Genomic DNA, 23,274 nt, shown 5'->3' on the forward strand with positions numbered 1-23,274 from the left:
AGGGCAGTAGCCCTGAGGGTGTTCATATTCTTCTCCACTGGGCATTGCAGTAAATAAAAAAGAATTTCACTTAATTTCTTTTTTTTTTTTTTTTTGAGATGGAGTCTCACTCTGTTGCCCAGGCTTGAGTGCAGTGGCGCGATCTTGGCTCACTGCAGCCTCTACCTCGCGGGTTCACGGCATTCTCTTGCCTCAGCCTCCTGAGTAGTTGGACTACAGGCGCCCACTACCACGCCTGGCTAATTTTTTGTATTCTTAGTAGAGGCGGGGTTTCACCGTGTTAGCCAGGATGGTCTTGATCTCCTGACCTCATGATCTGCCCACTTTGGCCTCCCAAAGTGCTGGGATTACAGGTGTGAACCACCGCACTTGGCCCTCTTTTTCTTTTTGAGATGGAGTGTTGCTTTGTCGCCCAGTCTAGAGTGCAGTGGCACAATCTTGGCTCACTGCAACCTCCACCTCCCGGGTTCAAGCAGTTCTTTTGCTTCAGCCCTCGAGTAGCTGGGATTACAGGTGTGCACTACCACGCCTGGCTAATTGTTGTATTTTTAGTAGAGATGGAGTTTTACCATGTTGGCCATGCTGGTCTCAAACTTGTGACCTCAAGTGATGTGCCCGCCTCAGTCTCCCAAAATGCTGGGATTACAGGCGTGAGCCACCACGCCTGGCCTACTTTCACTGACTTTCTGTGATGAAACAGGAAAAATTAATTTTGTTAAATCTCAACTAGAACTATATTGTCATTATCACATTAAACATATATCAAATATCTAGTGTTCAAATGTTCTGGGTTGCCTCATAAATTTTGTTTTGTTTTCTATTTGTTTCACGGTAATCATAATCTTTTTTTTTTTTTTTTTTTTGAGACGGAGTCTTGCTCTGTCGCCCAGGCTGGGGTGCAGTGGCCGGATCTCAGCTCACTGCAAGCTCCACCTCCCGGGTTTACGCCATTCTCCTGCCTCAGCCTCCTGAGTAGCTGGGACTACAGGTGCCCGCCACCTCGCCCGGCTAGTTTTTTTTTTTTTTGTATTTTTTTTAGTAGAGATGGGGTTTCACCGTGTTAGCCAGGATGGTCTCGATCTCCTGACCTCGTGATCCACCCGTCTCGGCCTCCCAAAGTGCTGGGATTACAGGCTTGAGCCACCGCGCCCGGCCACGGTGATCATAATCTAAACAAGATCCACACAGTGCATTTGGTTGGAATTTTTCTTTTTTTTTTTTAAATAGAGACTTGCTGTGTCATGCGGTTCACTGCAACCTCCCAGGTTCAAGCGATTCTCCTGCCTCAGCCGCCCCTGTAGCTGGTACTACAGGCGTGCACCACCACACAGCAAATTTCTTGTTTGTAGAGATGGGGTTTTCCTACATTGCCTAGGCCAGTTTCAAACTCCTGGGCTCAAGCGATCCTCCCACCTTGGCCATCCAGAGTGCTAGGATTACAGATGTGAGCCACTGCACCCTGCCAAACAGCAATTTGAATAACCGTGTTGGAATGTTTGAGCATTGGAACTCATTAGCATCAGAACTTCCCATGTCCATTCTTGCTTTTTGGATGCTGGGAGTGTGACAACTCAGCTATTCAATCAAAGCAGAGCTAGCTTCCAGGATGCCAGAGCCAGCTTTGTGGTTCATCTTTAGAGGTTCAGCAGGACACTGTGGATGGCCCAGGTTCGTTTCTCTGCACTTACCTTTTTGGGGTTGTCCTCAAAACATTGCCCGTGTCAGCGCTCACTTTTCACAGCAACTCTGGCCTCCTACCTTGACCTGCGCCACTTCTATCTCCTTAGATAACCTTCCATTCGCATAGCTAAATGCTGCGTCCTCAGACACTGCCACAATAATTGTTCTGTGAGTTAGTACCATTTTACAGATAGTCAAAATTAGGCACAGGACAAAAGTTAGTAGTAACTAGAATAAAAGTAACCAGCCCAAGCTAGGAAGTCGTGGAGTTAGAATTTGATGTCAGCACCCAGCTGACCATGGCTTAAACAGATTAGGCTTTGTTCAAAGGCTGTCTTTTCAATGGCTCAGCTGTGTAATAGCCAATGTTTTCTGCAGTTCTCTCAACCTTTCCATCGTGATCACGGGGAGACTACTATGGCTCCAGCCCTTGCATCCACAGTGAAGACTGAAAGAAGGGAATGGGCAGGCCAACACTTATCTCTGATGATGTTTAAAGGAAAAACATTCCCAGAAGCCTGCAGCACATGGCCCCCTAAGTCTCACTGGCCACGGATGGGTCAGGGGGCCACCCCTAATAACAGCGGGGCTTAGAAACCTCGTATTTACCTTGCTAACCTCTGTGGTGGAGACAGGTAGGAGAGAAGTCTTGGGAAGTGGATGATGGAGGCAGCTAGCCGTATCTGCTGCTTTTCTCCTTCAAGCTCTTGGGAGAATTGCTTGTGCTCCCCATTCCCTTGGTGGCAGCTCACACCTCAGACCCGCTGTCCGCCCCTACTGCTTCACAGAACCCACTGCAACCACTGTCCAGGGCACCACCTCTGGTGTCGTCTCTCTTCATCCCCAGGACTGTGAAGCCTGCTAACCTCTTTGCGAAGCTCCATCTCCTTGCATTGTGGGGTTCCTTCCAACTCCTCAGGGACTTCTCAACCTCCCGTCACCCCTCCTAAACGTTGGGGTCCCTGGGGTCTTGTCCCAGGGTCCACCTGGTGCTCAACGCCCTCCCCAGGTGTCATCCACATCCCTAGCTTTGTGCTGCTCACTCCCAAATCAGTCTGGTGCTTCTGAGATTTGGGCTTCAGACCCAGACAACTGCTGTGTGCTGCTGGGCAGCTCCCCGAGGTGTGCCGAAAGCTCCCCAGACCCAGCCTACCCCAAACAAAACTCATTTTCCACCCAGACTAGTCTCTGCTTCCCTGATCCCTTTCCTGGAGGCTGTTCCCACTCGCCAACCCTTCATGGAAGCCAGAAAATCAGTCATCAGTCTTCTTGACCTCTCCCCTTCCCCACTCCGTGGAGTTAGAGGTCCTGTTGATTTTGCCATGTAAACATTTCAGATTTGCTTACTTCATTTCATCCCCACCACCACCAACAGTGCAGGACGGCCCTAAGAGGAGAAGCAACGTGCTACCAAGCAGCCCAGCCAGAACGTGAACCAAACAGTCTGGTACCAAAACCCTATTCGTGATCATTCCTCCTTTCTGCTCCACCAGCAGTTTGGGGCACAGGCTTGGGAATCCAGACAGGAAAGCCCCTCCCCTCTGAAGCAGTGGGACCAACAGTGACAGCATGGTTCTAGACAGCTGTGGAAGTCAGGCCTGTGATTGCCTCATTCCCTCCACCTTGGCCCCCAAAACGGCCAGTCCTGAAGGGGTCACAGTTGATACTTCTCTGAGAGGGCATGGGGTTGGCTGAGGTTATAGCAGCCTCACTGAGTGGTAAGCTGGGATTAAGCAATCAACCGGAACTCAGCGAGCCTTGAGTTCTCAAAGCGGGTGTGGGAGAGTTCTTATACATCTTCTGTGGAGGGCAGTTTATCAGTCTCTAAATTACAAATACATAAACCCTTTGTCTCACCAAACCTGCTGGGAATGAATCCTACATATATATTTATATGTGTGCAGGCTACATGGTTTTCATTATGCTATTGATTTTAAAAGTAAAAATTTAGAAACAACCTCCTTGTCCACCATGGGGAACTGGCTAAGTCATTTATGGTGGAATAGTGATCATATTCTTAAAAATGAAGACTCTTTATATACAGCTTGAATATTCCTTATCGAAATGCTTGGGACCAGAAGTGTTTCAGATCTTTGCATATTTTCTGTTTCTCATTTAAGTTCACATTTTCTAAACATGATATTCCTACTGATTTCCTTGTAGATATTTTGAAACAGAGAAGAAACTCCTCTGTGGAAATTACTGTTAACTAGGGAAAAGACATGTTTTTTTCTGTTTGTAAAAGTAATGTGAGTTCTTTGTAGCAAAACTTGGAAAATGCATAAAAGTAAAAAAATATATATATGAAAACTTGTGTAAAATTCCTTATACTTTAGCCATCCATAGATGGTCCTTACCATTAGGATTTTACTAATTTTCGTTGCAATTTTTCTTAAAATATACGTGTGTCTACACATACATATAGTGTACACTAAATTTTACATACACACAGAGGAATATATATGTGTATAGTTATCTTGTGTTTAGAAATTTGGAATCCCTTCTAGTTCTCTTGTAACATATGCTTACTATATTTTGATTATTTTCTCTATGAATTTCATGTAGCTTTTTAAATTAACTTTCAGGAGGATTGTAATAATGTGCTCTCCACCCAGTATTTTACCAGCCTGGAGTTTTCTCAGAGGGGGCATTGGAGGGGTTCTTATACATTTCCAGTGGGAATGTGAATTGATACAACTTCTGTGGAGGGCAGTTTATCAGCCACTATGTAAATTACAAATACATAAACCCTTTGTCTAAGCAAACCTGCTGGTAATGAATCCTACACATGCATTTGTATGTGTGCAGACTGTTTGTACATGGTTTTCATTATGCTATTAATTTTAAAAGTCAGAATTTGGAACCAACCCTCTGTGTCCACCATGGGGAACTGGCTAAGTCATTTACGGTGGAATGGAGATCATAGCCTTAAAAATGAAAACTCTTTATATACAAGTTGAGTATCCCTTACCCAAACTGCTCGGGACCAGAAGTGTTTCAGATTTCAGATTTTTGAATTAGGGATCCTCAAACTATGCTAATGTGAGAAAGAGCTCCAAGATAGTTAAGTAGATAAAAGCAAGATGTCAAACTGTAGAGTATGTTTCCATTTATTTAAAGAAGAAACAGGCTGGGCGGGGTGGCTCATGCCTGTAATCCCAGCACTTTGGGAGGCTGAGGCAGGTGGATCACCTGAGGTCAGGAGTTCAAGACCAGCCTGACCAACATGGTGAAACCCCATCTCTACTAAAAATACAAAAGCCAGGTGTGGTGGTGCACACTTGTAATCCCAGCTACTCAGTAGGCTGAGGCAGGAGAATCGCTTGAACCTGGGAGGTGGAGGTTGCAGTGAGCCAATATTGTGCCATTGCACTCCAGCTTGGGCAACAAGAGCGAAACTCCGTCTCATTCATAAATAAATAAGAAACATTTGTTTATATGTACACACAATCTCTGAAAGGGTAAAACTGTCAAGCATAGTGGTTGGCCAGGAGAATTGGGAGGAGAGTGATGAGGAATAATTTTCATTCTTTATCCTTCTATATTTTTGGAATTTTTGAAACATGTAAAATTATTACCAGTTCAAAAAATAAATTTTTTTTTTTTTTTTTTTTTTTTTTTTTTTTTTTTTGAGACGGAGTCTCGCTCTGTCGCCCAGGCTGGAGTGCAGTGGCACTATCTCGGCTCACTGCAAACTCCGCCTCCCGGGTTTACGCCATTCTCCTGCCTCAGCCTCCCGAGTAGCTGGGACTACAGGCGCCCGCCACCTCGCCCGGCTAATTTTTTTGTATTTTTAGTAGAGACGGGGTTTCATTGTGTTAGCCAGGATGGTCTCGATCTCCTGACCTCGTGATCCGCCCGTCTCGGCCTCCCAAAGTGCTGGGATTACAGGCTTGAGCCACCGCGCCCGGCCCAAAAAATAAATTTAAACAAAAATCTTAACTCTTTCAAATTAAAGTAAGTTTGATAATTTCTTTCATTGTTTACTGTCTGCGTCCCCCACACAATCTTCACATGAGCAGAGACTGTGTGTCTTGGTCATATTCATACTTGTTCTATATATACTCGATTATGTGTGTTTGTGTGTTCAGTTGACAGAAACAGTTGAGTGTAAAACAGCTTTAACTCGACAATACCAAAGATGTAAGATAAAGGTCCCTGGAAGGTGGCTGTAGCGCACACATACATTTCCAAGTTACTTTTTAAAATTTCCTGTATCAGTGAGCCCCAATTATGAGAGCCCCCTACATACAAGTTGTAGGCAACAGCCAAGTCCATTTCCAGTGTTATTTGCATGTCCTCCAAGGTATTCAGGTTGTTTCTGCAATGGGTAACTGGAAAGAAATCTCCATCCAGTCTGAAAAAGCAGTCTCCCGTAGGTCTCTTGTAAGGAAATCAACATGGACATCTTCCAGAATGCACTGTACAACATGGTAGCCACTAGTCATGTATAGCTATTTAGATGTAAATACGGTTTTTTAAAATTTTATTTAATTTTTTTTATTTCATTTATAGCAACAGGGACTCACTATGTTGCCCAGGCTGGTCTTGAATTGCTGAGCTTAAGTGGTTCTCCCACTGTGGCCTCCCAAAGGGTTGGGATGACAGGCGTGAGCCACCGCACCAGGCCGATAACTGATAGAATTTTTTTTTTTTTTTATGACAGAGTCTCACTCTGTCGCAAAAAAAAAAAAATTTTTTTATTTGTTTTTATTTTTATTTATTTATTTTTTTGAGACGGAGTCTCACTCCGTCACCCAGGCTGGAGTGCATTGGCATGATCTTGGCTCACTGCCAGCTCCACCTCCAGGGTTCACGCCATTCTTCTGCCTCAGCCTCCCAAGTAGCTGGTACTACAGGCGCCCACCACCATGCCCGGCTAATTTTTTGTATTTTTAGTAGAGACGGGGTTTCACCGTGTTAGCCAGGATGGTCTCGATCTCATGACCTCGTGATCCGCCCGCCTCGGCTTCCCAAAGTGCTGGGATTACAGGCGTGAACCACCGTGCCCAGAAGTAGCTGATAGAATGTTTAAAGACCCTTGTGATGATCTGACCGTGGTAGGAATAGGGAGGGGTAACCCGAGTCAGTTTGCACATTGGGAACCTCCTCCACTAGGTCATACAGGCCTTTTGTGTGTAGATGGAATTATCATGTCCCACACTGTACCGGGGCACCTCCCTCGATTAAGGTGATTTGCATCATGCAGGGCCTGCCTATTATTAGGGAGTCTCCTGAACATACGAATGTACGGGGACTGCATACACCTGTTGCTCAATTTCTAGCTAAATGCCTGGAGGTAGGGGATAAATAAATGGCATTCATACGGTGTAATGCCATGTTTCAAAAAGTTTTCAAAAATTGTTCAGTGGAGAAATGTGCAGGGTCAGTGGAATAAAACAAGTGTGTAAAATTAGATGATGATTGTTTTATACTCTATACGGACAAGCCTAAATTGGAGGGCATTTTGGAAAACTCGCTTGGATACATGAAAACTGCCAAGATCATTATAAAGAAACAACAGGATCCATTCTAGATTGAAAGCAACTTGAAATGATACAGACAGTAGAGTGTAATGCGTGTTTAGTTTGTGCTTGAATAAAAGATGAAAACTACATAAGACATTGAGACAACTGGAGAATTTAGCATGCGGACTGGGGATTGGGTACAGGCTTCAATGTCATTATTTGGGTGAGTGGAAGAACGTACCTGTTTTTTTTTGGTTTTTTTTTTGTTTTTTTTTTTTTGTTTTTTTTTTTTTTTTTTGAGACAGAGTCTCGCTCTGTCACCCAGGCTGGAGTGCAGTGGCCGGATCTCAGCTCACTGCAAGCTCCGCCTCCCGGGTTTACGCCATTCTCCTGCCTCAGCCTCCCGAGTAGCTGGGACTACAGGCGCCCGCCACCTCGCCCGGCTAAGTTTTTGTATTTTTAGTAGAGACGGGGTTTCACTGTGTTAGCCAGGATGGTCTCGATCTCCTGACCTCGTGATCCGCCCGTCTCGGCCTCCCAAAGTGCTGGGATTACAGGCTTGAGCCACCTCGCCCGGCCAAACGTACCTGTTCTTTTTTTTTTTTTTTTTTTTGAGACGGAGTCTCGCTGTGTCGCCCAGCCCAGGCTGGAGTGCAGTGGCGCGATCTCGGCTCACTGCAAGCTCCGCCTCCCGGGTTCACGCCATTCTCCTGCCTCAGCCTCCCAAGTAGCTGGGACTACAGGCGCCCACAACCGCGCCCGGCTAATTTTTTGTATTTTTAGTAGAGACGGGGTTTCACCGTGGTCTCGATCTCCTGACCTTGTGATCCGCCCGCCTCGGCCTCCCAAAGTGCTGGGATTACAGGCGTGAGCCACCGCGCCCGGCCGTACCTGTTCTTAAGGGACATCTGCTTAAGGATATACAAGGTTCGGGGGGGAAAATATCTCCAAACGATATACTTTTATATCTATGCGTGTACATGTGTGCGCGTAGAGCAAGAAAAAAGTACATATGCTGTATATTTCAAAGAACATATAAAACCATGGATGTCAATATACTTCCCTTTAGGTGCGCTGCCTGCGCAGCACCGACAGGTTCTGACCATCTGCAGCTCCCGCGCTCCCCTTCCGGCCCCGCAGCGCTGGGAACTCCATTTCCCAAAAGGCCTTGTATCCCGTGCATGCCCGTTTCCAGGCAGGAAAGCGAAGGGCCTTCTGGGAGGTGAAGTCCTGGGCGGCCGCTGGCCACTGGACGGAAGTGCGTAACGGAAGTGCTGGCGGCCGTGTGTAAGACAAGGCCGGGCGTGCGGACTATCGCGGGGCCTTCTCTGAGGAGGCTGCCTCAGTGGTGAGTGGTGTGTGGAGGAGCGGCGAGGGTGATTGTGAGGGATGGACAGGCGCCCTGGCCTGAGAATGCTGGCGGTGGGAGTGAACGAGTGGGCGGGTGGGACCCGTGAGGGAAACGCGACCCCCGGTGGGTGCGGGCAGAGGCGCGCGCGGTGCGTGAGGGCGCTACCTCCCGTGTCTGGCCAGGTGTCACCGCTTATGCGCCCCTCGGAGGGGAGGGTCCTGTGCTGCAGGCCGAAGGAATGAGGGTCCACTGGAGGCTCTATGAGCAAACCGCAGACCGTTCTCATGAAAGCAGGATGTGGGCAAACTGACAAATGCGTCTGCCCCCAGAAAGAATGCTGGGGGGCAGTCATGCCCCACATCCCGTGCTCCTTGAGGTTATCTACAGGAACATCTGGAACCTGTTGAACAAAGAAAGCAATTATGTGGGCCTGTGTTAAATCAAATAGCTGACCGACAGTTACCCCTTCCTCCCTATTCACTCTACCTAATAAATATGAAGGGCTGTAAAAGCTCAGGGCCCTTGTTCCCTAGAATCAAGGAGCCCCCTGACCCCTTCTTTCAAACAGATCCTTTTGTCTTTGTCTTCATTTCTGCCTTCGTCCTCCATTTGGTCCAGAGGCAACCCTGACAAGTAGTGCCCGACCAGGGACCTGAACGAGGAAGGTCTGCCAGAGCAGAGAAAGTGAAACTGATTAGAGGAACTAGGAACCCCTGGAAGGAAGAGTCTGCAGGTGGAGATTATAAGGTCAGTTCCCTGAGGAGTTTCTGAATCAGGGTAACATGGGGCAGAATTTGTCTTTTGAGGAGCAACATTATGTGCAGCTGCTTAAAGTTTTACTTAATCTGGTGCTCAGGTTAGTTCTCAAACATTAAGCTTTTACAGGAGGTTATTACACATAACCCATGGTTTCTGCAGACAGGTACCCTGGCTGTGGAAAATTGAGACCAAGTAGGAGAAGGATTGAAACGAGCTTATCAGAAAGCTCTTAAAGTGGATCCTTCTGTTTTCTCTGCTTGGGGTTTGGTCTGTACTGTTCTCCTGCCATTGTCCCCTTCTTATTCTGCTGGACAGCAGGAGCTAGGTTCTGAATCTCAAAAATGGAAAGAATCTTTTGTCTCACCAACAGCGCCTATTGAAAATGATAAACAGGAGAGGGAGGATGAGAACTGGCCTGTACTGCCCCCAGTAGCAGAAATAGAGATCCCAATACAAAAAATTCTGTGTGCTGCAGCCATAGCTGGCGAGCCACTAGGACCTTGCGCTTTTCCTATCACCTTAAGGCCTGATCCAAATAATCCATAGCAGTTTATTCATGAACACACTCCAGTAAAATTTAAATTATTGAACTAATTAAAAGCTAGTGTGGTTACTAATGGAATACAGAGCCCATTTACTTTAGGATTGTTAGAATCTGTATTCAGCGCTGTGTGCTTCCCACCCTTGGATATAAAGCATTTAGCTTGCACTTGTTTGTCCGCTAGTGCCTATCTGACATGGAATTTAAATTGGCAAGAAATGTGTGCAGACCAGGCTAGACAGAATCTTGCCGCTGGACATGGGAACATTACAGAGGAAATGCTGTTGGGTAGTGACTCTTATTCAGACCTGGTGCAACAATTGCACTTCCAGATGCCGCTTACCATCAGTGTGCCTTGGCTGCTAAGCATGCCTGGGCCACCATTCCTGAGAAAGGGGCCCCAGTATAATCTTTTCCGCATATCATGCAAAAATCACAAGAGCTCTATGCACAGTTTATTGCATGGTTACAACAGGCAGTGCAGCGTCAAATTTCTCATACTGCTGCTGCGAAAATGCTTACTTTGACCCTAGCTTTTGAAAATGCAAATGCTGGCCGGGCGCGGTGGCTCAAGCCTGTAATCCCAGCACTTTGGGAGGCCGAGACGGGCGGATCACGAGGTCAGGAGATCGAGACCATCCTGGCTAACACGGTGAAACCCCATCTCTACTAAAAAATACAAAAAACTAGCCGGGCGAGGTGGCGGGCGCCTGTAGTCCCAGCTACTTGGGAGGCTGAGGCAGGAGAATGGCGTAAACCCGGGAGGCGGAGCTTGCAGTGAGCTGAGATCCGGCCACTGTACTCCGGCTCGGGTGACAGAGCGAGACTCCGTCTCAAAAAAAAAAATAAATAAAATAAAATAAAATAAAAAATAAAATGAAAATGCAAATGCTGCCGGGCGCGGTGGCTCAAGCCTGTAATCCCAGCACTTTGGGAGGCTGAGACGGGTGGATCACGAGGTCAGGAGATCGAGACCATCCTGGCTAACACGGTGAAACCCCGTCTCTACTAAGAAATACAAAAAACTAGCCGGGCGAGGTGGCGGGCGCCTGTAGTCCCAGCTACTCGGGAGGCTGAGGCCGGAGAATGGCGTGAACCCGGGAGGCGGAGCTTGCAGTGAGCTGAGATCCGGCCACCGCACTCCAGCCTGGGCTACAGAGCGAGACTCCGTCTCAAAAAAAAAAAAAAAAAAAAAAAAAAAAAGAAAATGCAAATGCAGATTGTAAATGTGCATTAGCACCTGTGAGATGTACAAAGAGCTTGGGAAATTTTCTCAAAGCCTGTGAGGTGTGGGAACTGAACTCCATCGTTCAACAATGTTAGCTCAAGCAATGGCTAATTTAGTAGTGAACAAATCTGAAAAGGGCCAAGGGTTGAGCCCTAAAGTGGGAAAATGTTATAACTGTGGAAAAATTGGACATTTCAAAAAAGAATGCCATCAGACCTCTAGGCGGAAGGGATCTTATAATGCAGTACCTGCCCCCTCCCCAAACACACACACACACACAAACACCGGGACTCTGCCCTTGCCATAATAAAGGAAATCATTGGGCTAATCAATATTGCTAAAAATTTCATCAGAATGGCACCCCGCTGTCAGGAAATGAAAATGGGGCCTGGGCCCAGCCCCTCAAACAATGAGGGCATTCCCCATCCAGGCCACAACCCGGCTACAGGGGTGGGTTCCTGGAGGAACATTGACTCCCTCTCCTCTGGAACACCCGGGAGTGCAGGATTAGATGGCCCAGTCAGAGAAAGGGTCACGTTAGTTGGAGGAGAGAAACCCACCAAAATTCCCACCAACATTTGGGGACCTTTGCCAACAGGATATAAAGGATTAATTTTAGGCCAAAGCCATCTTAACTTACAGGGCATTACTGTGGTCCCTGGGATTGTTGACTCTGATTATGAAAGAGAAATTCAAGTAATTGTAATGTCACAACATCTTTGGGTTTTTTTTTTTGTTTTTTTTGTTTTTTTTGTTTTTTTTTTGAGACCGACTCTGGCTCTGTCGCCCAGGCTGGAGTGCAGTGGCCGGATCTCAGCTCACTGCAAGCTACACCTCCCGGGTTTACGCCATTCTCCTGCCTCAGCCTCCCGAGTAGCTGGGACTACAGGCGCCCGCCACGTCACCTGGCTAGTTTTTTGTATTTTTTTTTAGTAGAGACGGGGTTTCACCGTGTTAGCCAGGATGGTCTCGATCTCCTGACCTCGTGATCCGCCCATCTCAGCCTCCCAAAGTGCTGGGATTACAGGCTTGAGCCACCGCGCCCGGCCCATCTTTGGGTTTTTAAACCTGGGGAATATATTGCTCAGCTATCTATGGCTTATTATTATTATTCTCTGCAAATTACACCCTTCTTCACAAAAGGAGAAAACAGGAAATCAAGAATTTGGGAGTACAACTACACATGAAATTTACCTATCCCAACCCATAGCTTCTAATTGACCCACCTGTGCAGTGCAAATTAAAGGAAAGAAGTGCTATGGACGTGTGGACACGGGAGCAGATGTTTCAGTAATATCCAAAAACAGTTGACCCCCATCTTGGCCCCTGCAATTAACCTCTACATCCTTAGTGGGAGTAGGAACAGCTCAAAGTGTTCAACAGAGTGCTGAAATTTTACTTTGTCTAGGTCCAGATGGACAGCCATGTACTTTTCAACCTTATGTTGCAAATCTCTGGGGCTGAGATTTACTTACAGCATGGGATATGAGACTCACAAATGAAAAGTTTGATAATGTAGGATTTAAAATATTGAAGGAAATGTGATATCAGAGTGGGAAAGGCTTGGGAAAGTTCCTACAGGGAAACCCCAATCCAATATCGGTAACTGGGCAAACGGATAGGACAGGGCTAGGGCATCAGAATTTCTGATAGGGGTCATTGATACTTCTCTTCCACCCACTGCCTTGCCGCTAGAGTGGCTGACTGATAAACCTGTGTGGGTGGATCAATGGCCCCTATCACAGGAGAAACTGACTCAACTCCATCAGCTGGTAAGAAAGCAGTTGGATGCAGGCTGTACAAAAGAATCAGTTAGTGCTTGGAATTTACCAGTATTTGTGACCCCAAAAAAGTCAGGAAAATGGCAACTGCTGCATAATTTGAGAGTTAATGCACAAATTAAACCAGTGGGTGCATTACGGCAAGGTCTGCCATCCCCAGCAGCCATTCCAAAAGATTAGTCTCTTGTAGTAATAGATCTTAAAGACTGTTTTTTTACTATACCATTACACAAGAAGGACAAGCCTCAATTCGCCTTCTCTGTGCCTTCTGTTAATCAGAGAGAGCCTGTCTCTCATGATCAATGAAAAGTTTTATTACCCCAGGGCATGCTCAACAGTCCTATGTTATGTCAGCATTTTGTAGGAAAAGCATTGAAGGAGCCTCAGAATATGTTTCCCACCACCTACGTCATTCATTATATGGATAATGTTTTTTTGGTCGCTCCTACAGATCAAGTATTATACCAGTTATTCAGAGAAATAAAATGGGCTTTAACTCAATGGAATCTCAAAATAGCTCCTGAAAAGGTGCAAACAACCTCCCCATACCAGTACTTAGGTACTATTGTTACTGAAAAAAGTATTTAGCCTTAGAAAGTAGCTCTTTGTAAGAACAAATTACAAACTCTGAATAACTTTCAACAGTTATTAGGGGATATTAATTGGCTGTGCCCAATGCTAGGTATTGCTCCTTATCAACTCACTCATCTTTATCAAACCCTCCAAGGAGATTCTTCATTAGATTCCCCTCAGCAACTACTAAGGAGGCAGAAGCTGAATTACAGCTTGTAGAACAGATGTTTCAGCAACGACATGCCTCCCGGCTACAACCACAAAAGACTTTGCTTTTGTTTTTTCTTGCTACCCCCCATTCTCCAGCAGGACTTTTAGGTCAATTCATAGACAAAATTATAATGGTAATAGAATGGTTTTTTTAATCCAAACAGTAAAATCTTTGCAAGTTTATCTTTCTTTAGTCACACAATTTATAACAATAGGCAGGCATAGATCAAAAATGCTTACAGGATATGATCCTGATAAAATTATTGTTACCTTGGATTCCCAACAATAGGCTGAGGCCTGGAGGTATCGACTGCGTGGCAGATCACTTTCCCTGATTTTGTAGAAATAATAGATAACCATTATCCATCAGACAAAATTTTGCAATTTTATAAAATTCACCCTTTTATTCCCCCTGTGATTACTCATCACAAACCCATTTCAGGTGGACAGACCTATTTTACCGATGGCTCTTCCAAAACCTGCACAGCCATTTATGGACTTAAACATACTCAAATAATAAAGACCCCTAGAGTTTCAGTTCAGCACTCCAAATTAATGGCAGTTATTCAAGTTTTAAAGCTCAACCTTTATTTCCTATTGTCTGTAATTCAGCCTATGTTGTAAATGTAGCTAGTTGCATTAAAACTGCCACTATCAAGAGCACCTTAAAACCAGAACTGCTTAACCTATTTCTGAGACTCCAAAAAGCTGTTTGCTCTCATGCTGCCCCTTTTCATATTTCTTGTATCTGATCTCACGCGCAATTTCCTGGGCCACTATCTCTAGGTAATGATAGAGCAGATAAATTCATCAGTTCTGTATTTCAATAAGCCCAAGCTTCCCATGCTTTACTGCATCAAAACACCTCTGCCCTTACTCGTTATGTGTCATCTGCCTCGCAGCCAGGTTCGAGCTGTTGTACAAGCCTGCCCCACTTGCCAGCATATCCCTGGTGTTGCACCCGTGGAAGGATGCAACCCATGAGGCTTGGCTCCAGATGAAATCTGGCAGATGAATGCTACATATAGAGAGAGAGCAGCCTTTGGCAAACTCCGCTATGTTCATGTAACTATAGACGCTTACTCCCATATATTACATGCCACATGCCAAACTGGGGAAACAGCTGGTCATGTCTGACGATATTGTCTGTCATCATTCGCCCATATACAGGTCCCTAAACAATTTAAAACTGACAGTGGACCTGCTTATGTTAGTCATGCTTTCCAAATTTTTTACAATTGTGGGCAATCAATCATAAAACAGGAATTCCATACAATTCCTGAGGGCAAGGCATTATTGAGCGGGCACACCAAACACTACAACGTATGCTGAAAAAACAAAAAGGGAGAATAGGAGACCAATTACCACCTCAAACAAAATTACATTTAGCCTTGTTTACTACTATTGTTTTTTTTTGGTTTTTTTTTTTTTTTTTTTGAGACGGAGTCTTGCTCTGTTGCCCAGGCTGGAGTGCAGTGGCCGGATCTCAGCTCACTGCAAGCTCCTCCTCCCGGGTTTACGGCATTCTCCTGCCTCAGCCTCCGGAGTAGCTGGGACTACAGGTACCCGCCACCGCGCCCGGCTAATTTTTGTATTTTTAGTAGCAGCAGGGTTTCACCGTGGTCTTGATCTCCTGACCTTGTGATCCACCCGCCTTGGCCTCCCAAAGTGCTGGGATTACAGGCATGAGCCACCGCGCCCGGCTGCCTTGTTTACTTTAAATTGTTTGACTCCTGGTATGGAGGGCAAGACTCCAGCAGAACGACACTGGCAAGTGCTAGAGGAAAAGAGGCAAGTTTATCCAAAAGTGTTATGGAAATCCCTGGAAGAGGGACAATGGAAAGGTCCGGTGGATTTGCTGACGTGGGGACGAGGGTATGCTTGTGTTTTACAGGAGATGGACAAACCGTGTGGGTGCCCTCCAGGTGTGTGTGACCATGGAATGGGAGACCAGAGGGATCCATGGTATTCAACCATGGGCCTGTTCCCTCCAGTACGAGCCATGAGCCAGCGGAATCTGAATGCGAAGACAGAACGAGGGCCGACCGGAGTCACAATGACAGCCAACCCCATAACATGGGGACAGATCAAGAAAACCACACAGGAAGCTGAGAAACTGCTGGAGCGCCAGGGTCAGGCAAAAACCCCTGACTCCATGTTCTTGGCCATGCTAGCTGTAGTGTCCTGTGCGGTATGTTTCCCCTGTGTAGAGGCAAAAACATATTGGGCATATGTTCCTAACCCACCAGCAGTGCGATTGGTACTCTGGAGTGAAACTCCTCCTGAAATATATCATGATCAGGGAGCATGGGCACCAGGACCCCTAACTCCCCCTGACACAGAACAATAGCATCAATTACACCACCCCATTGGAAGGACTCCCTTTATGTATCACCACGGATATGTCACTCAACTGCAGCTGTCTTGCAGTCCAATCTTAGGCATGGTTAAATCACCACGGAAAAATTATGTATTCATTAGGCCTCAGCTCCATTAATGTTACTGGTGTGTTCACCAATCACTTCTGGCCCCATCACTCAAATTGTATTGATTATACGTAATGGGCTCCCTTTGATATTTCTCACCCCCCTCCTTGGACCCAGTGTCTTGGCCCCTTGGCCAGACAACTCTGTGTGAATGGGAAACATTGACTGGGGTTCCCTTGGCCATTTAGATGGGAAAGATGAAAATCAGATCTCTTGGCACAAACTTCACTGGCACTGGTGGCGGACCTTCAACACCTCTTCGCCACATCACACTGGGATTCAATCCCCCAGTTGACTGCACAACTTGCTTGGCACAGGACAGGCTTTAGCCCAGCCTTACCTTAGTGGCGTCATCTAGGAAAAAGAGGCCCAATTCAGGAATCAATATGGAAGGCAACACTCCCATTTATGAATAACAGCATCTGGGTTAGAACATTATCCAATAATAGTAATATTACTCAACACAGTTTTAATATCACCTTTGTAAAAAATATTACCAATTTATGGTTTGTGGGGTTTTTTTGTTGTTGTTGTGGTTATTTGAGATGGAGTCTTGCTGTGTCACCCAGGCTGGAGTGCAGTGGTGCGATCTCAGGTCACTGCAACCTCTGCCTCCCGGGTTCAAGCAGTTCTCTGCCTCAGCCTCCCGAGTAGCTGGGATTATAGGCGCCCACCACACCAGGCTATTTTTTGTTTTTTGTATTTTTAGTAGAAATGGAATTTCACCATCTTGGCCAGGCTGCTCTTGAACTCCTGACCTGGTGATCCACCTGCCTTGGCCTCCCAAAGTGCTGGGATTACAGGCGTGAGCCACCACGCCTGGCTGGTTTGTATTTTTAATTCCTATGTTTTTCTAGCATCTAAGAAGGAGCAACTCCAAGTAAACATCACCCAATTGACTTGTGACTCTTGTCAACTGTATCACTGCCTCAATCATAGCACAATACAAACACACAACATCCCCACTCTAATAATTCTGGGTCGTATCCCTGGGTTATGGATCCCTGTCAATTTGTCCAAACCTTGGGCTGCCACCCCTGCTTTACATTTTGTAAAACTCCTTACTCAGCTCACTCATTGTGCACATAAAGCCTTAAACATAGTAATTTTTAGTGTAATCTCAGTCACACTAATAACCTCGGTTGTGGTGTCCTCAGTAGCACTACATAGTTCTATTCAAACAGCCCAATATGTAGAAAATTGGACACGTACAGCCAACCAGGCATGGATGCTTCAAAATAAAATTAATACCGAATTACAAACAAAGGTAGCAGTGTTAAAGACTACTGTTCTGTGGCTGGGAAAGCAGGTACAAAGTTTGCAATTGCAGAAGCAATTGCACTGTCATTTCAATCATATTCATATTTGTGTGATCAATTTGGAATAGAACCAAAGTAAATATCCATGGAACCTTGTAAAAGCTCATTTGCAGGGAGCTTTTACATCCAATATTACTTTTGATATCAGTAACTTACAGAGTAAAATTCTTAACTTGAATAAGCAAACTTAAAAATAACAGCCCTCTTTTAGAAGCTTAAACAGAATTCCAGCAGGACTTAGATAGCCTCAACCCCTGGACCTACTTAAACACAACCTCAATGTCTCTTTTAGAAGAATAATGTTGTTATGTCTCTGTTTTTTTGCTTATAGTCTATAGGATCAGGTGAACCACCAACCAGCAATTGAAAGCTGCACAGCCTGAAATTACCTTTATTCAATTAATGCAAAAACAAAAAGGGGGAGATGTTGGAGGCCGAAGGAATGAGGGTCGTGACCAACTCAATATACTACTGGAGGCTCTATGAGCACACAGCAAACTGTTCTCATGAAAGCAAGATGCTGGCAAACTGACAAACTGTGTCTGCCACCAGAAGGAATGCTGGGGGCAGTCATGTCCCAGGTCCCATGCTCCTTGAGGTTATCTACAGGAACATCTAGAACCTGTTGAACAAAGAAAGCAATCATGTGGGCCTGTGTTAAATAGCTGACTGACAGTTACCCCTTCCTCCCTATTCACTCTACCTAATAAATATGAAGGGCTGTAAAAGCTCAGGGCCCTTGTTCCCTAGAATCAAGGAGCCCCCTGACCCCTTCTTTCAAACAGATCCTTTTGTCTTTGTCTCATTTCTGCATTCATCCTTCGTTCAGTCCAGAAGCAACCGTGACAGTCCTGCATGTGTTGATGCCACCTGTCTGTGCAGGTATGACCTCAGGTTTGTGAGTATCCCTTATACTTGTTATCATCACTGCCTATTTGCTCTTCCTCCAGCCTCTGGCAACCACTAATCCACGTTATGTGTCTAGATTTGCCTCTTCTGGATACTTCATATAAATGAAGTTATACAATATGTGGTTTCCTGTGTCTGGCATTTTACCACTGAACATGTTTTCAGAGTTCATCCATGTTGTAGCATGTATCAGTTTTTCATTCTTCTTTATGGCTGAATAATACTCCATTGTAGGCCGGGCGCGGTGGCTCACGCCTGTAATCCCAGCACCTTAGGAGGCCGAGGTGGGCGGATTATGAGGTCAGGAGATCGAGACCATCCTGCCTAACACAGTGAAACCCTGTCTCTACTAAAGAATACAAAAAAATAGGCCAGGCGCGGTGGCTCACGCCTGTAATCCCAGCACTTTGGGAGGCCGAGGCGGGCGGATCACAAGGTCAGGAGATCGAGACCACGGTGAAACCCCGTCTCTACTAAAAATACAAAAAAAAATTAGCCGGGCGCGGTTGTGGGTGCCTGTAGTCCCAGCTACTCGGGAGGCTGAGGCAGGAGAATGGCGTGAACCCGGGAGGCGGAGCTTGCAGTGAGCCGAGATCGCGCCACTGCACTCCAGCCTGGGCGACAGAGCGAGACTCCGTCTCAAAAAAAAAAAAAAAGAATACAAAAAATTAGCCGGGCGTAGTGGCGAGTGCCTACAGTCCCAGCTACTCAGGAGGCTGAGGCAGGAGAATGGCGTGAACCCAGGAGGCAGAGGTTGCAGTGAGCTGAGATTGTGCCACTGCACTCCAGCCTGGGTGACAGAGCAAGACTCCGTCTCAAAAAAAAAAAAATACTCCATTGTACGGATATACCACAGTTTGTTTACTCATTCTAGACGTTGGGGTTGTTGCCAACTCTTCTGATACTATAAATGCTACTGCTGTGAACATTCATGTACAGGTGTTTGTGTGGATGTATATTTTTAATTTGGGAAGGGGATGCCATGGGTGGGACCTAGGCTTGTGAAGAGCCTGGCCTGGGTGTATCTCTCTGTCCCAGGAGCGCCTGTGTGTATGGCCATGACCACACCCTCTCCTTGCTGCCTGTGCTCATTAGCCGTGCTTCATTTCCAGAATCCCAGGCCTGGGCCCCTGAAGTCAAAGCCAGGAGCCTAGAGCTGCACTGGTGTGTAGGATCAAAGAGAAGGTGGCAGTGGCCCTGGAAACAAACCTGTCTCTGCAAGAGTCACTAGCAACCTGGGACCTCTGCCCAGGACTGAGACCTCAGGTGCCCCCTACCCTGTAGCTGCTGAGGCCAAGCAATGTGGAGACAGAGCAGTGGGTGAGGTGGAGCCTGAGGTGCCAGGTGAGGTAGATGGTGGGGTGGCAGTCACAGTGGTATAGGGGGCAGGTATAGGGCTAGATATTTTCAGAAACCAGATATCCCTCTAAAACACACCCTGCTTCTGCTTCCTTCATTCCACTGCCCTGCCTTCCTCAGCCTGCTCTAAGCCACTACCTCCTCACAGTTCTCCTGCTTCCCATTGCCCCCTTCATCACTCTCCACTCAGCATTGGGTAGAGAGGGTCTTTTACCCCTGACTGGTGAGGCCACCCCTCACTTTAAACCCTCCATCACTGCCCAGGCCATCAGAGTATGGTTGGCAAACTCTTCTGTAAAACACAAGCAGCAGGCTGGGTGCAGTGGCTCATGCCTGTAATCCCAGCACTTTGGGAGGCCAAGGCAGGTGGATCACCTGAGGTCAGGAGTATGAGACCAGCCTGGCCAACATGGTGAAACCCTGTCTCTACTAAAAACACAAAACTAGCTGGGCGTGGTGGTGCATGCCTGTAATCCCAGCTACTCAGGAGGCTGAGGCAGGTGAATCACTTGATCCCAGGAGGTAGATACTGTGGTGAGCCGAGATTGCACCATTGCACGCCAGCCTGGGCAACAAGAGCGAAACTCTCTCAAAAACCAAACAAAAAACCAAGCAGCAAATGTTGTCAGCTTTGTAGGCTCAGAAGGAAAACCAAAGATGTTACAAAGGTACCTATCTAACAAGAGAAAAACACATGTCCATACATTTTATTAATAAAATCCAAAACTTCATTAAGTGTAATTCATTCCTTAAATTAATCAATGAGCAAAAAGCTTTTCACAAGCTTTTCATTTTATACATAGGAAACAGACCCCAAGGGATGTGAGCAGTACAGAATCACAGCAGAGAGTGGTGAAGATTTGATCCTAGATCTGACTACCATCATACTTGCCATTCTCAGCTTAGGAATAAGATGGGGAGGAAGGTGTAGGTACTGGGCAAATCAGGGCCCAAAGAGTCTGTTCAGTACTCTTGCCTCTGTGGGAAGGAACAAAAGACCCCACATCTGCCCTTCCTTCCTGGGAGTCTCTGTTAGGACCTGAATTCAGTACAGCTGGAATGATCAATTTTTCTCTCTTTAGAGCACTCACCCACTTGACATCTCACTTTGTTCTCACATAGTCCTCATATAGGTATCCTGTGGCTGCTGTCCTTGAAACCTGATAGCATGGAGCTGAGGCCTCAGACTATAACAGGGCACATAATTTTGCATGAAGTTCAAGAAGAGGCTGGGCTGGGCATGGTGGCTCATGCCTGTAATCCTAGCACTTTGGGGGGCCGAAGAGAGTAGATCACCTGAGCTCAGGAATTCGAGACCAGCCTGGCCAACATGGCGAAACTGTGTCTTTACTAAAAACACAAAAATTATCCCGGCATGGTGGCAGGTGCCTATAATCCCAAGCTACTCTGGAGGCTGAGGCAGGAGAAGCGCTTGAATCCGGGTGACAGAGCCTCTAATAAGCCGAGATAGAACCATTCCACCCCAGCCTGGACGACAGAGGGAAACTCCGTCTCAAAATTAAAAAAAAAAAAAAAATTAAAATTAAAAAAAAATTAGGCTGGGACACCTTTTCCGGAAGGGCTACTTACTACAGGGGAGCTGTCTAAGGTGCTGAAATGTCCTAGCCCTGCACCGTCCAATATGGTAGGTATGATTAAATTCAAATAAAATTACAAGTTCCATTTCCCAGTCAGACTAGCTATGTTTCTAGTACTCAGGAGCTACATGGGGCTGATGGTGCCATATTAGACAGCACAACTCCAGAACTTTTCCATCCTCACAGAACATTCTAGAGTTTAATTTGAATGCTAGTTACACAGGGCTGTGCATTTACCAAATTCACTAAGCTGAGCACTTGTACTTCTGTAAAACATGTATATGTAATTTTGAAAGCACAAAGTTTCACATCTCCGCCTGCCAGTCACTTTACCAAACAACCTTTGGTTTAACTTCTCTGTGCCCCAGTTTCCCAACCTGTAAAAGACAGTAATGATAATACCTCCCCTTTGATTGGTTGAGAGTACCACCAAAGGTGTTTGCTGGCTGGCCTGACCTGCAGGAGGTGCTCAGGAAAGGGGAGCTGCTGCTGTCATTTGGTGGAAGTGGGTCCCCTTATTTGGCTACCAGGGCCTGAACACTGCCACATTCCAACACATCGTCCCCATGTTAAGGAACTCAGCATCACACAGGAAGTCCTTGAGAAGCCCAAAGCCAGAGGCAATGTGGGGGCAGCAGCACAGGTGGCTGTGGCTGCCTATGAAGACCCAGTCTAGGTCCAGAGGAGGTACCCAGATGAGGTGGGGTGTCTGTGTGGACGGCTTTCTGTTATAGAGGCAGGCGTCTGAGGCACAGGTCTTAAGCATCAAATCAGGAATCCTCTTTCTGTGGAACCCCAAGGCCAGTGACCCCCTTGCCCTTCCTGGGAGTCAGGAGCAGAAGGAGGGTGTGCAAGTGGCATGGCTCCCTCACACTCACACAGGCACCCTCACCCTCAGCCCTCACATAGCCACCCTAACCCTCAGCCCTCACAAAGGCATCCTCACCCTCAACCTTCACACAGTCACCCTCACCCTCAGCCCTCACACAGGCACCCTCAGCCTTCACATAGGCACCCTCAGCCCTCACACAGGCACCCTCAACCTCACACAGCCACCCTCAGCCCTCACACAGGCACCCTCACTCTCACACAACCACCCTCAGCCCTCACACAGGCACCCTCATCCTCACACAACCACCCTCAGCCCTCACACAGACACCCTCAGCCCTCACACAGACACCCTCAGCCCTCACACAGGCACTCTCAGCCTCACACAGGCACCCTCAGCCTCAGCCCTCACACAGCCACCCTCAGCCTCACACAGGCACCCTCACCCTCAGCCCTCACACAGCCACCCTCAGCCCTCACACAGGCATTCTCAGCCTCACGCAGTCACCCTCAGCCTCACACAGGCACCCTCAGCCCTTGCACAGGCACCTTCAGACCTCATACAGCCATCCTCACCCTCAGACAGCCACCCTCAGCCTCACACAGGCACCTTCACACTCAGCCCTCACACAGCTGCCCTCACCCTCACCCTCACACAGGCACCCTCACCCTTAGCTCTCACACAACCACCCTCAGCCCTCACACAGCCACCCTCAGTCTCACCCTGACACAGGCACCCTCACCCTCAGCCCTCACACAGGCACCCTCACCCTCAGCCCTCACACAGCCACCCTCAGCCCTCACACAGCCACCCTCAGCCCTCACACAGGCACTCTCAGCCTCACACAGGCACCCTCAGCCTCAGCCCTCACACAGGCACCCTCAGCCCCACACAGGCACTCTCAGCCTCACACAGGCACCCTCAGCCTCAGCCCTCACACAGGCACCCTCAGCCCCACACAGGCACCTTCAGACCTCATACAGCCATCCTCACCCTCAGACAGCCACCCTCAGCCTCACACAGGCACCTTCACACTCAGCCCTCACACAGCCACCCTCACCCTCAGCCTCGCACAGGTACTGTCACCCTCAGCCTTCACACTTCTCTCACCTCCACGTCCCGCCTTTCGCGCATCCCCTGCTGCTCTCCCACTCAGCGCCACCTCAGTCCCACAAAGGCGGGG

At 47.1% G+C, this 23,274-nt stretch overlaps 2 protein-coding genes and 2 long non-coding RNA genes across 7 annotated transcripts in view; 2 read left to right on the forward strand and 2 right to left on the reverse strand.

The window, feature by feature from the left end:
- ZNF8 (zinc finger protein 8) overlaps positions 1-8,496 on the forward strand; it is a 25,334-nt gene extending 16,838 nt beyond the window's left edge. The window contains exon 5 of one of the 2 annotated variants that reach the window (XM_077980192.1): positions 8,218-8,496. The gene's annotated coding sequence lies outside the window, so the exon portion shown is untranslated. Of the gene's footprint in view, positions 1-2,058; positions 3,991-8,217 lie in introns of those variants that run through there. The other variant, XM_015125030.3, reaches the window with a different exon arrangement.
- LOC144337145 (uncharacterized) lies at positions 1,204-5,279 on the reverse strand. The gene is made up of 2 exons (XR_013409818.1): positions 5,010-5,279; positions 1,204-4,449 (listed from the first exon to the last, which is right to left on the reverse strand). It is a non-coding gene; the product is annotated as an uncharacterized LOC144337145 (long non-coding RNA).
- On the reverse strand, positions 8,151-23,272 carry LOC144337130 (uncharacterized). The gene is made up of 3 exons (XR_013409800.1): positions 23,202-23,272; positions 13,862-13,922; positions 8,151-8,899 (listed from the first exon to the last, which is right to left on the reverse strand). It is a non-coding gene; the product is annotated as an uncharacterized LOC144337130 (long non-coding RNA).
- Positions 8,422-18,182, forward strand: LOC106994875 (uncharacterized). Of its 3 annotated transcripts, none has more exons than XM_077980248.1 (4): positions 8,422-8,496; positions 9,068-9,246; positions 15,486-15,782; positions 17,728-18,182. In XM_077980248.1, the coding sequence occupies exons 3-4, from the start codon at positions 15,489-15,491 to the stop codon at positions 17,761-17,763; spliced, it is 330 nt and encodes a 109-aa protein (XP_077836374.1). In that variant the 5' UTR covers positions 8,422-8,496; positions 9,068-9,246; positions 15,486-15,488; the 3' UTR covers positions 17,764-18,182. The 3 variants fall into 3 exon arrangements, with proteins under 3 accessions (XP_077836374.1, XP_077836372.1, XP_077836373.1); XM_077980246.1 differs by having other exon boundaries at positions 9,118-9,246; XM_077980247.1 differs by lacking the exon at positions 9,068-9,246.
- Positions 23,273-23,274: the final 2 nt, after the last annotated feature.

This window comes from Macaca mulatta, chromosome 19 (assembly GCF_049350105.2).
Source record: "Macaca mulatta isolate MMU2019108-1 chromosome 19, T2T-MMU8v2.0, whole genome shotgun sequence".
NCBI classification, from domain to species: domain Eukaryota; kingdom Metazoa; phylum Chordata; class Mammalia; order Primates; family Cercopithecidae; genus Macaca; species Macaca mulatta.